The 20620-nt window shown below is 39.3% G+C and overlaps 1 protein-coding gene and 1 pseudogene across 1 annotated transcript in view; one reads left to right on the top strand and one right to left on the bottom strand.

Moving 5' to 3' along the window:
- The window catches only part of LOC141332940 (uncharacterized), a 470295-nt pseudogene that overhangs the window by 240678 nt on the left and 208997 nt on the right, over positions 1-20620 (top strand).
- Positions 1-20620, bottom strand: part of LOC141333350 (NACHT, LRR and PYD domains-containing protein 3-like) — a 167918-nt gene that overhangs the window by 21711 nt on the left and 125587 nt on the right. The window contains exons 4-7 of the mRNA XM_073838334.1: positions 20170-20335; positions 11837-11922; positions 8889-9062; positions 4714-4760 (exon numbers count right to left, since the gene is read on the bottom strand). Of these exons, the coding sequence (XP_073694435.1) occupies positions 4714-4760; positions 8889-9062; positions 11837-11922; positions 20170-20335 (473 nt within the window). The remainder of the gene's footprint in view (positions 1-4713; positions 4761-8888; positions 9063-11836; positions 11923-20169; positions 20336-20620) is intronic.

The following is a 20620-nucleotide window of genomic DNA, read 5'->3' as shown; positions in this document are numbered from 1 at the left end:
ATCAAACCGGGCCCCATATGTGTTTCCCCATTCTGAACCCATGTAGACGTTAACTATCTGGGTACTACCTTGGCCCCATGTAGGCAGCCTATATGGGATTGATTGAGTTTACCCATGCCAAACCCATATGGTTTATCAACGTGGGCCCCATATGTGTTTCCCCATTTTGAACCCATATAGATGGTAACTGTCTGGGTACTACATTGGCCCCATGTAGGCAGACTGTATGGGATTAATTTGAGTTTACCCATGCCAAACCCAGATGGTTTATCAACGTGGGCCCCATATGTGTTTCCCCTTTCTGAACCCATATAGACGTTAACTATCTGAGTACTACCTTGGCCCCATGTAGGCAGCCTGTATGGGATTGATTGAGTTTGCCCATGCCAAACCCATATGGTTTATCAAACCGGGCCCCATATGTTTTTCCCCATTCTGAACCCATATAGACGTTAACTATCTGGGTACTACATTGGCCCCATGTAGGCAGACTGTATGGGACTGATTGTGTTTGCCCATGCCAAACCCTTTTGGTTTATCAAACCGGGCCCCATATGTGTTTCCCCATTCTGAACCCATATAGACGTTAACTATCTGGGTACTACATTGGCCCCATGTAGGAAGACTGTATGGGATTGATTGAGTTTGCCCATGCCAAACCCTTTTGGTTTATCAAACCGGGCCCCATATGTTTTTCCCCATTCTGAACCCATATAGACGTTAACTATCTGGGTACTACATTGGCCCCATGTAGGCAGACTGTATGGGACTGATTGTGTTTGCCCATGCCAAACCCTTTTGGTTTATCAAACCGGGCCCCATGTGTGTTTCCCCATTCTGAACCCATATAGACGTTAACTATCTGGGTACTACATTGGCCCCATGTAGGAAGACTGTATGGGATTGATTGAGTTTGCCCATGCCAAACCCATATGGTTTATCAAAGTGGGCCCCATATGTGTTTCCCCATTCTGAACCCATATAGACGTTAACTATCTGGGTACTACATTGGCCCCATGTAGGCAGACTGTATGGGATTGATTGAGTTTGCCCATTCCAAGCCCATATGGTTTATCGAAGTGGGCCCCATATGTGTTTCCCCATTCTGAACCCATATAGACGTTAACTATCTGAGTACTACCTTGGCCCCATGTAGGCAGCCTGTATGGGATTGATTGAGTTTGCCCATGCCAAACCCATATGGTTTATCAAACCGGGCCTCATATGTGTTTCCCCATTCTGAACCCATATAGACGTTAACTATCTGGGTACTACCTTGGCCCCATGTAGGCAGCCTATATGGGATTGATTGAGTTTGCCCATGCCAAACCCATATGGGTTATCAAAGTGGGCCCCATATGTGTTTCCCGTTTCTGAACCCATATAGACGTTAACTATCTGAGTACTACCTTGGCCCCATGTAGGCAGCCTGTATGGGATTGATTGAGTTTGCCCATGCCAAACCCATATGGTTTATCAAACCGGGCCCCATATGTTTTTCCCCATTCTGAACCCATATAGACGTTAACTATCTGGGTACTACCTTGGCCCCATGTAGGCAGCCTATATGGGATTGATTGAGTTTACCCATGCCAAACCCATATGGTTTATCAACGTGGGCCCCATATGTGTTTCCCCGTTTTGAACCCATATAGATGGTAACTATGTGGGTACTACATTGGCCCCATCTAGGCAGCCTGTATGGGATTGATTGAGTTTGCCCATGCCAAACCCATGTGGGTTATCAAAGTGGGCCCCATATGTGTTTCCCCGTTTTGAACCCATATAGATGGTAACTGTCTGGGTACTACATTGGCCCCATCTAGGCAGCCTGTATGGGATTGATTGAGTTTGCCCATGCCAAACCCATATGGGTTATCAAAGTGCGCCCCATATGTGTTTCCCCGTTTTGAACCCATATAGATGGTAACTATGTGGGTACTACATTGGCCCCATCTAGGCAGCCTGTATGGGATTGATTGAGTTTGCCCATGCCAAACCCATATGGGTTATCAAAGTGGGCCCCATATGTGTTTCCCCGTTTTGAACCCATATAGATGGTAACTATCTGGGTACTACATTGGCCCCATCTAGGCAGCCTGTATGGGATTGATTGAGTTTGCCCATGCCAAACCCATATGGGTTATCAAAGTGCGCCCCATATGTGTTTCCCCGTTTTGAACCCATATAGATGGTAACTATCTGGGTACTACATTGGCCCCATCTAGGCAGCATGTATGGGATTGATTGAGTTTGCCCATGCCAAACCCATTTGGTTTATCAAACCGGGCCCCATATGTGTTTCCCCATTCTGAACCCATATAGACGTTAACTATCTGGGTACTACCTTGGCCCCATGTAGGCAGCCTATATGGGATTGTTTGAGGTTACCCATGCCAAACCAATATGGTTTATCAAAGTGGGCCCCATATGTGTTTCCCCATTTTGAACCCATATAGATGGTAACTATCTGGGTACTACATTGGCCCCATCCAGGCAGCCTGTATGGGATTGATTGAGTTTGCCCATGCCAAACCCATATGGTTCATCAAAGCGGGCCCCGTATGTGTTTCCCCATTCTTAAACCATATAGACGGTAACTATATGGGTACTACCTTGGCCCCATGTAGGCAGCCTGTATGGGATTGATTGAGTTTGCCCATGACTGACCCATATGTTAAACCCATATGGGCCCCACTTGTATAGACCATTTTGAGCCCATATGCTCATTGCTCATTAGTGACCCAGCTGGGACCCACATGGGGAGCCCACCTCTTTTGACCCATGTGGGACCTACTTAGCTACCTCAAGTGGGCCCCAGATAAGATGCCCATTTTGGGACCATGCCCACTTGGTACCCATATAGCCCAAGCATAAACCATGTGGGCCCCACATATGCATGTTGGCTGGGAACAAATCCTTTAAATTTAATTGTAGAACAGAACCGAGAATAAATATAATCTAATATGAATATGATTTAATGCTTACAGAGAAACGGTGCTTTAAAGTGAGTCACAGTACTATTTTTGCGTTAAAGCCCCTTTTCTGGACAGAAAGTTTCCACACAAATTTTTGCGACATTTAAACTATCGATATAGAATTCATGCGCTAAAGTTAAACGGAAAAAGATTTTGTCGAGACATTTTATCGATAAACTGCTTCAATCAGCTAAATATTTTTTTAGCAAAAAAATCCTTGGATGGAAACCTGGCTATAGTTTTTATTGGAATATTTAGTTGGAATATTTACATTTATCCGCATATGACTGGATGTGGTGGACTGTGGTGATTTTGGCTAATGCAGGACAATACTGAATGATGCGCATCGGAGGGGATTTAGAAGAGGGGTATACGCAAAGCCGCCTGATAAAGAAGTGGGTATACGCCATATATCTGCATAAAGCCTCCACTACACCACTGACCTTAAGTCTGCAAACAAGCTGAGATGCCTCAAACTGCGCGCCGCCCTTCATTCACGAGAGAGGCGGGAGGAATAATACGGTTTGACTGACAGTTTGAGGAGCAAATGGCATCACGAGGTTTAGTGGCGTCGCTTACTGACACAGAAACAGTGATCCGTAGCACTGCTTTGGGGAGTGTCACATTTAGGGCAGAGCACGCCTCTGAAAAACAATGTTTACACCTGTTTGCGTTTCATCGTCGTCCTTTAACGGCGGTTGACAAACTAAACACTGGCATCTAATGAAAGTTTGCAAAGTGCATTTACTTTTGATGATTTTGTCAATGATATGTAATTTCAGCTCAGTAATCCACCAGTTTCCAAACACTCAGAATCATACGTCAAACTCTTATGTTTACGAGTGTTAGCCGAACTGGTGGATTCGCATGTTCATTCATTTGATATATAGACCATGATTTAATAAATACAGATTTTGTCATTTTTAAAGGTCATTTTTGTTGCTTGTCTGCACTCATCTGATTCATTTTGTCTCTTCTCTGACTCCGCAGCTCTGTTCGTTAGTTTAGTGTTAGTGGCACCAGTCCAGCTGTTTGCAGGAGTTACTCGTGTTATTTCTTCATAACGGGAGTGTGTCCATCTCACAAATGTAGAATCCGTCTCTGCAGTCATCTCAAACATCGGATTCCAGCAACAGGAAGACAAACTATTTTACCTGTGGATTTTTTAAATTCACAACCCTGCTGAAAAAAACAGCATATGCCAGTTAGGTATGTTTTGGTGCAGAGATGCTGGTTTTAGCTGGTTTATGCTGGTCATGTTGGTGGTCAAAGACCAGCATAAACCAGCAAAGCACCAGCATAAACCAGCTAAAACCAGCATCCCAGCACCAAAACATACCTAACCGGCATATGCTGTTTTTTTCAGCAGGGAAACTAATTTTGAGTTAAAATATGTTGTTGTAACTTGCGTTACTGAGATTGTAACGAGTAATATTATTACCCAAATTGTATTAGTAATGCGTTATATAACCGCGTTACAGCAAAAAGTAATGTATTTCTGTAATATTATTACTTTTGTAATGTGACACTTCCAGCACTGGTTGTGAGATGTGTGGTTGTGTATTAAGATCAGGCACTCTTTATTCATCTTGCTCTTGGTAATGCAGCGTAATGTTGTGTGTGTGTGTGTGTGTGTGTGTGTGTGTGTGTTATATATATATATATATATATATATATGTGTGTGTGTGTGTGTGTGTGTGTGTGTGTGTGTGTGTGTTTGTGTTTGTAGACATACATTTCTTCGGTCCTGCTGTAATCCTGGATTCTCCTCCATGATCCACACTAGAAAACACACAAAGAGACACATTCAGTCATTTATTAAACTGTTGCTATGTAGTACTTGGGTGGTTGCTATGCAGTTGCTATGTGTTCTGAGTGGTTTCTAAGGCATTGCTACGCAGTTGCTAGGGTACTCTGGGTGGTTGCTAGGCTGTCACCTATGTAGTTGCCAGGGTCCTTAGTAGGGATGCATTGAGCATATGGATATCACACAAGCAACGTGAAAACTGCACAATATGTTAAAGTGAAAGTAAAAACTGACAGTGCTTTCAGCATCTGACATGCATTCTCTCAGAGACAATGAGAGACGATTATACTTCATATGCTGATATTAATTTAGTTGCCTACTATTGTCTAAGGGTTGCTTTTTGAAAGACTTAAAGCACTTAATTTGATGAAACTTCAAAAGGCTATCCATTGAATAAATATGAGCGCTGCACGTTTCAAAGTCATTTGCTGCGCTGCTTTGTTTACCATTCTGACAGCGCCTCCTGCTGGAAGAGAAACACATAGAGTTGTAAATGAGAACTGATGGATAATGTGTTATATATATTTTACTGCCTTTGTTTAAATTTTGTAAAAAATTTTATAAGTAATATAATACTTGATTGATAATAATTGTTCAAATTAATATAACTGATTTATTCTTTGAAACTTTAATATTAATGTATGCGATTACAATGCCTTGATAATAGTAAAATTAGTACACAGTCATAGTCATAAATGCAATGGTACTAATAATTGGCATAATTCTTTTGGTGTTTCGGTTTTCGGCCTTGGTTTCCTCTTTTTCGGTTTTCGGTTTCGGACAAGAATTTTCATTTTGGTGCATCCCTAGTTCTTGGGTGGTTCCATTGATGCTGATAACATTGCTATGCTGTTGCTAAGGCACTCAGTGTGGTTGCTAGGGTGTTACTATGTAGTACTTAAGGTGTTCTGGGTGGTTTCTAGAGTGTTGCTATGCAGTTGCTAGGCTGCTGCAATATGGTTGCTAGGGTATTTGCAGTGTGGTTGATAACACATTCTGGGTGGTTGCTAAGGTGTTGCTATGAAACTATACAGTTAAAAACTTGACAATTAATACAGTGATAGTCAGGGTGAATGTGAACAGGTATAAATGAGAATGAGCAAACCTATAATTGAAATTGAGTCCAAATTACAGCAAACACAGTAATATTGTGAAATATTTTTAACTGTTTCTATTTGAATATATTTTAAAATGTAATTTCTGTGATCAAACTAAATATTCAGCATCATTACTCCAGACATGTGTTACATGATCTTCAGAAATCATTCTAATAAGCTGATTTACTGCTCAGGAAACACTTTTTCACACAGGGCCATGTGGGTTTGGATTTTTTCCCCCCTTCATAATAAAAAACCCTTCATTTAAAAACTGCATGTGTTACGGATTGGTCAGGTTCTGCACCCACAATCACGCCCCGATCACAGTCACCTGAATTCTAGTCATCACGCACTTGCACCCAATCATCCACGCACCATAAAAACACCACACACACAGCCATCAGTGTCCGGGCTCGTTTGCACGAAGCGGACTCATTGAGCTTCACTCTAGTGGTCTCAATTCTCTACCGAACTTACCCGAATACTTACCTTCTGATTACTTACCTGTCTTCTCGTCTGTTCCAGTCCAAGTCAAGTCTCTGTCTCCAGTCAGCGGTGTGTCAGCCATAAGTCAAGCGCCTGAACTCCAACGGTGTGTGTGTGTGTGCGTCATCCTTCACCGGTCCTCCTCCCGTCGTTCCTGGAAAGGAAAAGTATCCATTAATCCCCAACTGTCTACATTTCAAGAATCACATCCCTGGACTGTTTACTTACCCGGTTTTGCATGCTATCATCGTCATCCTGCTCTGCTGTGAATAAACCTGTTGATATTATCACTTACCTCTGTCTTCTGGTCTTCTTCCGTAACAGTTAGCCCGGACCGAAAACAGCGAACAGCATGAGCAATCCGGATCCATTTCAAGAGCTGGTGGACTCCCTACAGAAGGTTTTGTTGGCTAGTCATGCCACCATACCGTCTTCAGTTCGTCCCACAGCACCACCAGCACCCAGCACTTCTTCGGTCCCCGTCAACTCCAGTCCCATGGCCCGACCAGCGCCCTACTCTGGCGGGGTGGAGGAGTGCAGCGGATTTTTATTACAATGCTCCCTTATATTTACAATGCAACCTGCTCTCTATCCCACAGATTCTTCAAAGATCGCTTTCATCACGTCTCTGCTTACAGGACCAGCTCTCAAATGGGCTGATACCTTATATCAGCAGGCCGGGCCGGCAACGCAATCGCTTCAAACCTTTGTCGCTCATTTCAAAGAAGTTTTCGGACACTCTGATGCAGAAGTATCCACAGGAGAAGAACTGTATCATCTAAAACAGGGAAGTATGACGACTCAAGATTATTCCCTACGTTTTCGCACTTTGGCCGCTGCCAGCGGATGGAATGAGCGATCGTTACTGACCACGTACCGGCTCGGTCTGGAACCCAACCTCCGGATGCAGTTAGCTGCCTTGGATGACTCGATGGGATTAGAGAAATTCATTCAGCAGTCACTTCGTTGTTCTGATCGTCTGAAATCCTACCAAGACCAGTCTACCAACACTGCACTCCTCCGACCCTTGTCAACCGCCAGCCCTCCAGAACCAGAACCGATGATCCTCGAGTCAGGAAAGATCTCTGCAGCTGAGCGACAGAGAAGGCTGACCCGGGGTCTTTGCATGTACTGTGGGGCTGCGGGACACGTCCGTCTCAACTGTCCTCTACGCCCAGTACGATCCGCGGTGAGTGTAATATGTACGGATTTGGACAACATGCACCCACTGACTACCAATGTTCAGTTAACCACCCACGCCTCTTGTGTTACAGTCGCAGCCCTCATCGACTCCGGGTCAGCGGGAAACTTCATCTCAGACACCCTCTGTCTCCAGCTCCAGCTACGCACCAAAGCCTCAACCACCATCTACCAGATTCAACCCATAACCAACAGGATCAACTCACGGACTCGATTTCACCGAAAATGTGATCCAATCATGCTTCAAATTGGATTTCTCCACCGTGAGGAGATTCAGTTTCTGGTTCTGGAGGGAGCTACTATGGACATCATTCTGGGGCGCCCGTGGCTGGTAGCACATGATCCCATCCTCTCTTGGGGCACAGGAGAAGGGACCAAGTGGGGAAAAGGATGCACCGACCGCTGCTTTCCAGACCTTCCACATCCCAACCCCAAACGGTTATCTATCAACGTCACTTCAGTCGTGAGTCCTGTTGAGAAACAGTCAGTCAAGATTCCCGAAGTCTACTCGTCATTTCAGGACGTCTTTTGCCCCAAGAGAGCTTCCCAGCTACCGCCACATCGGCCATGGGACTGCGCCATTGACCTTGTTCCGGATGCTCCAATGCCCAGAGGTAAGATCTACCCGTTGTCGCTTCCGGAGACCAAGGCAATGGAGGAGTACATACAGGAGGCGCTCGATCAGGGGTACATCCGGCCATCCACGTCACCCGCTGCATCCTGCTTCTTCTTCGTCGCAAAGAAGGATGGAGGGCTGCGGCCATGCATCGATTACCGTATACTCAACCAAGGTACCGTCAAATTCCGTTACCCCCTTCCTCTCGTCCCTGCGGCCCTCGAGCAACTCCGCACCGCTAAGGTGTTCACGAAGTTGGACCTCCGCAGTGCGTACAACCTCGTGAGAATACGTGAGGGGGACGAATGGAAGACGGCCTTCGTGACCCCTACTGGCCACTACAAGTACTTGGTCATGCCCTATGGATTGGTCAACGCCCCCTCCGTATTTCAAAACTGGCCTGTTGGACTTGGTTGAACAAAAATAAACAATATTATATTATAATTATAAAAGTATAATAAAGTATAATATCTTTTCTTGTTGAAACGACATGTTTTTCTCATTAAAACAACATCTTTTCTCGTAATAACGACATCTTTTCTCGTTGAAACGACATCTTTTCTCATTAAAACGACATATTTTTTAATTAAAATGACGTCTTTTCTCGTAATAACGAGATCTTTTTTTTCGTAATAACGACATATTTTCTCGTTGAAACGACATCTTTTCTCATTAAAACAACATCATCTCTCAGGCTGACATACTTGAGTTTGTCCAGTGAATAGCTTGGATCCTTCAGTTTCTCAGAAAGTAGCTTCACTCCTGAATCTCCTGGATGATTGTAGCTCAGATCCAGCTCTCTCAGGTGTGAGGGGTTTGAACTCAGAGCTGAAGACACATAACCACAGCCTTCCTCTGTCACCATACAGCCAGACAACCTACAGACACATATAACAACAGTCCACATCACATTAGTGTTTGTTTGATTCTTTGTATATTGAACTGATTATTCAATAAAAACAACTGGTCACAAGAAAGATCAGGAAGAAACAAATATTCCCCCAAACCATTGATCATTATATACATAGTCACGCTTGTAAATACAACACTGAAATCCACACTTGAACATTTTAAGATTTTAACTTTCCCAGATGTCTGTTTTAAATGTTTTAATTTGTTTTTTAAATTATTTATTTCTCATGGGTTTGAATCAGATTTAGTCAGATGGTCATTTTACACCCAGATGGTGCATCTTACCTACTGATTCGACTTGGGTCAGGATCATATAGAATTATAAGATTACTTTAATTAGGATAAGATGGATACTTTTATTGTACTTCTGCGTCATTTTCACTTATCTTGAGGGCCACAAGTAAAAAAAAAGTAAAAAAAAAGGCTAGTCTTACTCCTCTCTCCCCTATAATATTAGACATTTAAAGTGCCCCTATTATGCCTTTTCAAATATGATATTTCATGTAGTGTGTCATGTAGCTGTATGTGAACATAAACTATCTGCAAAGTTGTGACGCCGACAGTGCACTATAAATAAAGTTTTTGTCTATCAAAAAAAAGAGTCGGCTCACATTCGCCTAAACGAGTCGTCAGCAATTCGAATCTTTTTTCTGTAACGGCCACACGTCACGAGCTACACATTTGCGTAATGTCCGCCCACATTCTATTTCGCGAACAACTTGCCCGCCCACAAACAGTAGGCCTACCATTTTCACGTGGATTACATCATGTCAAGAAGACGCCCTGCGCTGTGACAGCCTGTGAGAGTGAATTTGTTTTATATGCCCTTCCGAAAGATGAAACTATCAGTGGTTAACATTAATTTTTTCAATACCTCAGCAGTCCAATGCCAATCTTGTGTTGTGTTCGCGTCATTTTACTGATGACTGCTTTTATAATCTTGGGGAGTAACGTTACAACGCGAGATTCACCAAACGCTTGGTTTTAAAAAATGGATCAGTGCCCAGTTTATTTGGACCGGCTTGCTCCTCTGAACTTCTACCTGTAAGTATGATTAATAATTGTATTTTCTAGCGATCGTTCAAAATACGTCTTTGTGTACGTTATGGTGTGTAACAACCCAGCACATGTCTTGGTAACCGGCTAACTTGCGTTTCTGTAGTTCTGTTGTTTAGCTGTGAGTGCAATGTAGTCTAAAAAGTCTTGTGATTGATGCAGCTTGACTGTCTGTCTGCCTTATTAGTTTAAGTAATGATAATGATAAACGATGGCTTAACGCAGTGTTATGGATTGTACAGTGTTGAAGTTCACAACGTAGAGGTGTGCCCGGTTCGCTTACAAAAGCAAATTGCAAACACTTTCCACAGTTAACATATGACACCCACTGAGAAACGTCCTGCTCCGGTCGTGCTTGCAAAACAGTTTCTTGTCGATGTGACACTTCAACCGTTTCATCGTCAGACTCCGGCTCGAATTGATAGGGTAAAATCGAGGCTATCTTTTCTATGCATTAACAGGTCTCCGCAGCTGTCATTCAGTTATGCCAATGGGCGTTTCGTTTTGCGCTGTAGCGGTAGACCAATCCAAAAGGACTGCACCATCTGACCAATCACAGCAGTGAGGGCTCACGGAAAGGAGGGGTTTAGAGAGACTGATTCTTCGAACTGCTTCAAACGAGTCGTTTACGAATCATTTAGAAACGGGGTAAAAATAAATCTAATTTTGGAGAAAACTAAAGTGTTTTTTGAACTTGCATACATGTAAACCTGTTTTAAGAGACTATTACAACAATATTAACTACCTTTAAAATGGCATAATAGGGGCACTTTAATATTTTACAGCATACAGCTATACAACATACTAAGTAACAACTAAATTAAAACTTTTATATTACTTTAACTTTTTATAAGCCTACTATTTATACGGTTTTAATAAAATATTATAAATATGATGTGCAAATTTTGTGTTATATTAGATCTGATGGGGAACAATATTTGTGTTCAAATCAGTGGATCTTTAACGGATCAGTAAAGGAGTGCTGTGAGCTGGTGATGGGGGTTGGTGAGAGGGACACCTCAGTCGATGAGGACAGAGGGGCAGTGGCTCTAGCTATAAGAGCTATTATTATACTGCACTTCTGTTTTTTTGTTTTTTTGTTTTTTTTTGCTGCACTGTACACATTAAAAAAATGCCATTAAAAGCATGTTTCAAAATTAAATAGCTAGTTATGTAGCATTCTTAAGACACATATCCAGATCAGCCTGCATCAGTTAACTGTGTTGCATCCTACTAAAAGTAGCCAAATTCTATTAAATTTTTAGGCCATATTTACAATTTCAAATGTATATTTCAATTATCGAGTGCTGCATCCAACCAGAAGTAGCCCTCATCTGTTTTATGACATATGGAGCATATTTGCCATGTCAAATGTGGGACAAGTTAGGCTGACATACTGATTAGCCAAAGCTCACTGTGCCATATCTTTGCCAAAACTATCCCAGAAACATGTTAATACACCTGCGCCACATTTACTGAAACATATGTGGACCACTTTTGGTTTATACCCTGATTAGTCTTTGTTGATTGTGCCACATTTATGCCAAAGGTGGCCCACATCCGGATGCTATCTGGGAATGTTGTCTCTTGTTCTGGCATTGCATTGACAGCAGATTGTTGACAAAAATCAATGGCCATTTATTGTGGTAGCATTTTGTTAATTATTTTATGGAAAACCAGTTACCTCAGTATCTCCAGCTGACAGTTTGGACTCTTCAGTCCTTCAGAAAGAAGCTTCACTCCAGAATCCTGCAGGTCATTGTTACTCAGGTCCAGATCTCTCAGGGGGCAGTTTGAGGACTGTAGAGATGAAGACAAACTCTCACAGGACTGAGCAGTGAGTTGACACCAACACAGCCTGTGACAAGAACAAAACAAACAGCCATATTAATGTCAATTTGTCAGATAGGTTATGTAGTTTATAGGGGTGTGACGAGACACTTATCCTACAAAACGAGACATGAGTACAGCCAGAGACAACATTTTTAAACTAGACAAAACTTTTTTTTTTAAAGAAATCTTTAATGAAATATACTTATAGGGAAATCAGTATTTTATTCAGTGGCGTACGGGACATCCCCGCGGTGCGTGAGGGCCCTGATCCTTTGGGAAGCCCCGTCGCAGAACATTCTAAAAGTCAGTGCTTCCAGACGCTGCAAAAGACGCAAAACCTCAGCACAAAGGTAGAGCAGTAGAGCGAGTTTAATGTTCTAAAATGACAACCGGGGAAAAATAAATTTTCCTCACATTTCACTTTTCATAAACACTATACTTATAAGACAACAGCACCGTATTAAAAGGACATGTTTAAACTTAAAGTGGCTTATACGGAGCCCCAGGGTAAAAATTTAAAGCCTGCGCACAATAGTATAATTCGCTTCCTCCTTTTACTAAATAGTGTGCACAACATAGGCCTAACTCGTTCCCTTGTATTAAGTAAATTGAGTGCAGGATCTTCGGGGGATTTCTGGACCCTGAATGGCGTTCGATAAAATAAAAAATAAAAAGTTCCCTTTGTCCAAATGGAATGAGACTTTGTTAATCAGTCAACACTATCTTGATCTACAAATAAAAAATTTAATTGGAATGATAACTTGATTTTCTGTTAGTGTGAAAAATATTCTCTAGAGACCCCAGGCAACAAAATGCAATTTTTGTTATAAAGTAATTGTTAAAAAAAAAAAAAAAAAAAAATGTTATTTTCCTGTTTATTAATGTTTTTACTCCTCATGTGTGCAGTGGAGGATTTAGGATATTTTTTAAGTATATATAAATTAATAAATAAATATTTTTATAGGTTTTTACTCAAAAACAGCTTTTTTTGTAAAATTTCCTTTCATAAAAAACCCACATGTCTAACTTTCATTCATGGGGATAAAATGGATAATTTCACATGGTTTAGTGTAAGGGTTTTGCCCATCTTTTGGAAAATCCAATTTTAAACGTAAAAAAAAATACCTTTACCAGTAGGTGGCTGCAAAGCTCCACTATATGCTTTTTGCTATTTGACCATCTGAAAGATATCTTTTCACAAGTTTTTTTTTTCAGTTGAGTTCATATCTATATCATGAAACACACAGGACTACATTTGGAGACCATAAAAACTGCTCTCTTATAATTTGTCAAAAAAAAAAAAAAGATGTTGTTGCATTCTTATGTTCATGTTGTGTACTGCTACTCAATATGTAATAGAACTGGTTTTGTTTCAGTACAAAAAATGCTTAACTTTGACCAAAAAGTATATTTTATTGTAATAATTGTGATTTCATAATATGTAGATATGAACTCAACTGAAAAAAAAACTTGTGAAAAGATATCTTATTGTTGGTCAAATAGCAATTAGTTAATAGTAGTGCTCTGCAGCCATCAAGTGGTAAAAGTTATATTTTTTTACTTTTAAAACTGCATTTTCCAAAAAATGGGCAAAAATCTTACACTAAACCATATAAGATTATCCATGTTATCCCCATGAATGAAAGTTTAAAATGTGGGTATTTTATAAAGTGAATTTTACATAAAAAGCTGTTTTTGCACATAAACCTATTAAAAATATATATTTATTTAACAATTTATTTATATTTAAAAAATAGCATAAAAACAGCGAAAACATTAATAAACAGGGTAAGCATTTTGTTTAACTATTATTTTGTTACAAAATTTAAGTTTTGTTAAAAAGAACATGAGTGTGATTCCAAAACGAAGACCGCATAAGGGTTAAGTAAATTGAGTGCAGGATGTAATAATTGGTTTGTTCATTTGATGAAATTAATTACTGTTTCTGTTCATACGTTTCTCTGTATCATTACCGTTCAGCTTTTTCTTTAGGCTACTCAAAAAGAAAAAAATTAAGAGAGTCTTGATTTAATTATTACATTCAGAAATAGCTAATGCAGTCTAAAATACCGGTAATAAACCAAACATGTCAAGTTTGGTGCAAATTGTACATTGCATGTTTAAGTTAGTGAAAGACAAGTAATTTGCTGTTACCAGCTGGTGGCGCTATGATTGTAATGGAATATTGGCCTTTAGATGTGTTCAGGCCAGGACTCTTATCAAACATGTGATGTTTGGGGCAGATCGGACATTGTATGGTTGAGTTACAACAACTTCCTCTTTCACCGCATTAACAGCATGCTTTAGCACTTAGTAAGTGATGTTAGCATGTTTGAGCGTGTTTTTAGCATGTTTAGCACTCAATGGCTTATTTTAGTGTGTTGCCAATAGTGTATCACAGTGTTAAACATCACTTCCTGTTGTCAGCAGGTGGCGCCAAGACTATAACTGAATATGGGCACTGACGTGTGTTCAGGACCGGACTGTTATCAATCATGTGAAGTTTGAGGCAGATCGGACATTGTTTGCCTGACATTGACAGCAACTTCCTTTTTCATGGCGACATGTCAAAATTTGTCAGGCCACCACGGACACACCCTTCGACGAAAACTGTAAACCTTCGCAATTCAACATCGCAAAGGCCTTATGATGACACTCATAAAATTTGAAGATGATCGGATAAAAACTGTAGGAGGAGTTCGTTAAAGTATGAGGCCTGAAAATGGCAAAAACTGTACAAAAATCTTACAGGAAATTAAATGTAACTGACTTCCTGTTGGGTTTCAGATGTTGCACCAACATACTTTTTTGTAGGTATTGGTGTGTTACATATGTGTACCGAGTTTCGTACATGTACGTGAAACGTAGCTCGTGGCACAATCCATTGAAATTTTATAGGTGGCGCTACCAAGCCATTTTGCCACACCCACTTCTAAAAACTGTATCAAATATAAATTTTCGTGAGTTGTCGAGCATGTTTAGGCCCTCAAAAAGACTTTTCATTTTGGAGAAGAAGAAGAAGAAGCTGAAGAATAATTAAAGCTGCGAGCAGCGATGAACGGGCCCTCGCACCCGGGCTCACCGCCGACCGGTGGCTTTAGGAAAACAGCAAACGGTGGGCAGTATGCTTTTAATACAGTAAATGTAGGAGAAATATGTCATAAGTCATTTAAATGTGCCAAACTTGCCGCTGCCAGCTGGTGGCGCTATGCCTATAACTGATTATTGGCATGTAGATGTGTTCAGGCCAGCACTATTATCAAACATATGAAGTCTGGTGCAGATTGATTTTGGTATGTTTGAGTTAGTGAAAGATATGATATATCCTACTGCCAACAGGTGGCACTATGATAATATCTGAATATTGGCATTTAGGTGTCTTCAGGCCAGGACTCTTACCAAACCTGTGAATTTTGAGGCAGATCGGACATTTTATGGCTGAGTTATAACAACTTTTATGTCCATGGCGAAACAACAAATTTTGTCAGGCCGCCACGGACACGCCCTTTTACTCAAGATCTTAACAATTTAACATCTCTAAGGCCTCTAGATCAGACTGACCAAATATAATGTTGATATCATTAAATCTCTAGGAGGAGTTTGCTATAAACCTAAACCCCTGCAAGGACTTCAGATAATGCCAACTGTGAATCAATATGCTACATTTTTCCTTTATTCTGATGATAAAGATAAGAACATGATTCATGATGATAACAAAATGTTATTATTGTTTCTTTACGCCCACCATTTCTGCTTAAATGTCATCGTTACCTATCTGTTCAATTTGTGTGTGGATATTGCTTTGCTGGTGACTCCTGTTATAAGACATCACTCTTAAGCGCTACATAACTAAGAATCAATTAGGAGAACGGTGCCCAGTTGGCACATGCATTCACAGTAACCTTCAGCCAGTTTGGATTTAAAGTTTACAGAATTGAAAGGGTTAAACTTTAAAATCAACACACAGACACATACACACTAAATATACAATTTTACCATCCAGTTTCATTTGTTAACATTGTTAACATGAACAATAATTAAATAGCATTTATTAATGTTAATTAATATTAACCTAAAAAAGTACTCATATATTGTTTAAAGGTAAATTAGTATCTTTTAACATTAGTTTATGTACTGTGAATTAACATGAACATGAACACAGTTCATGTGGGTGTACAGCAATACACAATAAAGTGCTCAATAAACGCTTCATTCTTTCAAAATATCTTTAAAAATCAAGTTGGGTATTGTAATGGGGCGATATATAAATATAACTCATCTTAAAATGGTACAATTTTCAGATGTTTTGAACAGATAACAGCAACGTTTGTTTTGTTGTCAAAGTTTGTCTTGAAATTGTTAGTGTTTTTTTTATTGAATCTAAAATTTTAATTATGAAAATAAATGTCTATCAATGAAGATAAATCGCTCATGCTAAAAAGTTTTATTTTTCTTAATCTTTTGCTATGTGACTGAATAGGACAAGTTCATGGTACAGTTCAGTAAAAAAATAAATAAAAAAACAACAACTGCAATATACAAAGAATGAAAGAGTTCGTGACCCTTTATATTTTCAGACCAGACTCTCAAAGTTCAGACATATTTATGTAGATTACACTACAGCAATGTGCAATGTGCATCTTCCTCAAAGATGGTCTTAAACAAAACAGCATGTTCCACTGGTCTCTCTCCCTTTCACCCCTCCCCCCTTCAGTCACTCTTCTAGTGACTGAACACAGACAGTCAGCCCAGTGACAGCAGGTTACTGATTTCTTTTTAAAATTTTCTTTAATTCATAGAAGCTTGAATAATTATGATATTACCAGCACTTGCTCATAATGATAAGATCTCTGTGTGAAAAAAGTTTTAAAGAGTTTGGATGCTGCACTTTAAAGATATAAAAAATTAGGGTTATGTTTTTTACTACATCTTTAAAAAATCACCACGTCAACACCGTTCAAGATATCCCAAATCCGCTCGCAATTTAACATCTTCAGAATCGTCTTTTCATGTTAAAAAAGTTTGGTGTGAAAAGCTTCTTGTTCTTAGGAGGAGTGTGAATTTGTTTACAGCCTGATTTTTCAAAAAATCCACATTCAAATCAAAATAGCCGGCTTCCTGTTGGTCTTAGCTAATGAGTTTAATTTAGAAAGTTGTCCAGATTGATGAGAATAATATAAGTACAGAGTTTGGTGACTGTAGGAAAAACGACCCCCCAACTTTTGTCAAAAGATGGCGCTATAGAGTGCCTGCTCCACGACCATTTATGACCTTTTGCCAGGGTCTAACTATCATTAATATTGATGTGTGTGTTGAGTTTCATGAAATTCTAAGCATGTTATCTGCCTCGAAAAGACAGGAATCTAATTTTAAAGTTTGACACATTGCCATGGCAACAGCATTTGATTTATCATCGACCCCTTTACATATTCTTATCGGCCGTGTTTTGACATGATTTTGATGAAGTTTAAAGAAAATCAAGTAAAATTAAGAGGCTGATTTCAAAGCATTTTGAAAATGACACGCTTCCTGCTGCCAGTTGGTGGCGCTATAACTTTGACTCATAATAGTCACATGACATAGAGTACAAAAGTTGTTCAGAGTTGAATGTGTACCGAGTTTCATATCAATACGTGCAAGTATGTGTGCGCAGTACATCAAGTTTTCAAACTGTGTTCCAGGGGGCGCTGTAGAGGCCCTGAACCACGCCTGGGTCCCAGCCTATGTGGCGTCCGGACGACGGAAGATTCCAACGTGTGTGCAAATTTTCAAGAGTTTTTGAGTATGTTAAGGCCCCCAAAAGTGCCCCAACGGTTGACAAAAAAAAAAAAAAAAAAAATAAATAAAAATAAGAATCCTTAAAAGAACAATAGGGCCTTCGACCTTTTGGGCTCAGGCCCTAATAATAAATGGAGCAATTCCAATAGGGTCCTCGCACTGCATTGCTCGGGCCCTAAAAAGAAATTCTAAGTAGACAAATTATAAAAAATATAACTTAATTTACTAGTGGTTTTGACAAAACGTTCATTGCTTAAGTCTTTTAAAAATATATATTCAAACTAAATAAGGAGTCAGTGTCTCAATTAATAAACTTTTACTATTACAATCTCCTGAATGAATGATTCAATGATAAATACTTTTTTTAAACGTGCAATTGTCGCCACCTCCTGGTGGAAGAGGGTAAGTATTATAATACATACATGTTAAGATACTTCCATTTTGTTTATACCTAAACTATAAACTTTTATCCCAGTACTTGTTACGTAAATGTCTGTAACAGAAATAATGATGATTATGTGGTCAAACAGACTGTTTGTGTTGCTCTTTCTGGATCAGCAGCAGCATGAATGCAGATCTGAATGTCTTTAACACCTGTTTCTCATCGTAAGCATCAGTAGAGCATCTGAAACAGTCGTAATAGACACAGCTGAATCATTGTCATTCAGGAATAAGATTGCTTGGGTGTTTAAATAGAGATTGTGATCTTTTAAATATTAATCGTGCAGCTCTCATTAAACTCTGCTAAATGTTTTGCAAGGATATCGTCATGTTTTCACAAGACCAGTCAGATCTCATGAGACCTCATCACATCCCTAATAGTTTATAATCTGGAGTTCATGTTTGTGCTGAATAACACTTTATAATCAGAATATAAGAACTAACCACTTCCAAACTATTTCAAAACTATTATAGTTCATTAACAGTTAATAAACTGTAGTTAATACATTAATAGGCTGTATGCAAATAGTGAGTACATCATTGATTGGCACCGTAATTAACGTGTTTAATTAACTCACTTATACTTATGTTAAAACTCATAAGTTAGATAATATTTTGATGACGCTTATTAACCACAGATTAGATTAGGTCACAGAAAATCTAAAAATGTCATAAATTAAGTGCTTTAAACCAGGCTTTATTGGACATTAATTGCATTAATATTCAGTGTTCCTTAAAATGTTAACAAATACATTAAACACAAATACACACATTGGGTTTCCATGTTTTATAAGAACCTACCATTGAATAATGTTTAAATTAAACTGTATATCCTGTCCCCACTAAACCTAACTCTAACTTTTAACTGTTTATAGGCCTACTATTTATACGATTTTAATAAAATATTATGAATATGACATGATTGCTATATTACTAGTATCAAGACAAGTGATTATAATAGAAAATACACTTAATTACAAGAATTAAAGTGTGAAACACTGTTAAATATGCTATATGATGATTCACCTGCTGCAGCCTTGAATTCATGTTTGTAATGTTGAACTGCCTTTTGCAGCCTTCCTTCACTCTTTCTGTTTTTTTTTTTTTTTTTTTTTTTTTTTTGCATTGTTTTTGTTTACAAAGTGTGCCAACAACAGCAAATTTTGTGTTATATTAGATCTGATTGGGAACAATATTTGTGTTCAAATCAGTGGATCTTTAACGGAGCGATAAAGGAGCGCTGTGAGCTGGTGATGGGGGTTGGTGAGAGGGGCACCTCAGTCGATGAGGACAGAGGGACAGTGGCTCTAGCTATAAGAGATATTATTATACTGCACTTATGTTTTTGTTTTAAAAAGTATATTTCAATTATCCAGTGCTAGATCCAAACCAGAAGCAGCCCTCATCTGTTTAATGATATATGGGGCCCAGAAACATGTTAATATACCTTTTTTTGCTGAAACATATGTGGACCACATTTGGTTGACACCCTGATTGGTCACACTTTATATTAGGTGGCCTTAACTATTATGTACTTACATTAAAAAATAAGTACAATGTATTTAATGTGGCCATATTGCATTGCATAACACTTTTGCTTCTATTAAGATGGGATATGGGTAAGGTTAGGGACAGGTTTGGTGGTATGGGTAGGTTTAGGGGTGGGGTAGGGTGTAAGGCATGGATCAACAGTGGTAATTACAGAAATTAATTACAAATGTAATTACATATAGGGTTTTTAAAAAAGATAAGTACAATGTAAAAACATGTATGTACACAATAAGTACATAGTACCAACTGATTAATTTGAATGTAAGTACATAGTAATTAAGGCCACCTAATGTAAAGTGGGACCGTCTCTTCTTCTGGCATCGCATTGACAGCAGATTGTTGACAAAAATCAATGGCCATTTATTGTGGTGGCATTTTGTTAATTATTTTATGGAAAACCAGTTACCTCAGTATCTCCGGCTGACAGTTTGGACTCTTCAGTCCTTCAGAAAGAAGCTTCACTCCAGAATCCTGCAGGTCATTGTTAGTCAGGTCCAGCTCTCTCAGGGGGCAATTTGAGGACTGTAGAGCTGAAGACAAACTCTCACAGGACTGAGCAGTGAGTTTACATCCACACAGTCTGTGAAGAGAACAAAACAAACAGCCATATTAATGTCAATTTATCAGAAAGGTTATGTAGTTTATAGGAGTGTGACGAGACACTTATCCTACAAGATGAAGAATCTGAGGATCCTCAAATGCAAACTGTGTGTGTTGCTTCAAGAGAGCAACCATACATTTGTGTTGTGTTTTACTTTCTTTTCCATATTCTTCATTCATTTACAATCATTTATAATGTAATTATTCAATTTAATCATAATAATTTATAATAATCATTATAGTAGGGATGCTCATATTGACCGTT

The sequence above is a fragment of the Garra rufa genome, chromosome 4 (assembly GCF_049309525.1).
Source record: "Garra rufa chromosome 4, GarRuf1.0, whole genome shotgun sequence".
Classification (NCBI taxonomy): Eukaryota; Metazoa; Chordata; class Actinopteri; order Cypriniformes; family Cyprinidae; genus Garra; species Garra rufa.
The sequence above is the reverse complement of the archived record's forward strand: the minus strand, read 5'-3'. Positions and strand labels throughout refer to the sequence as shown.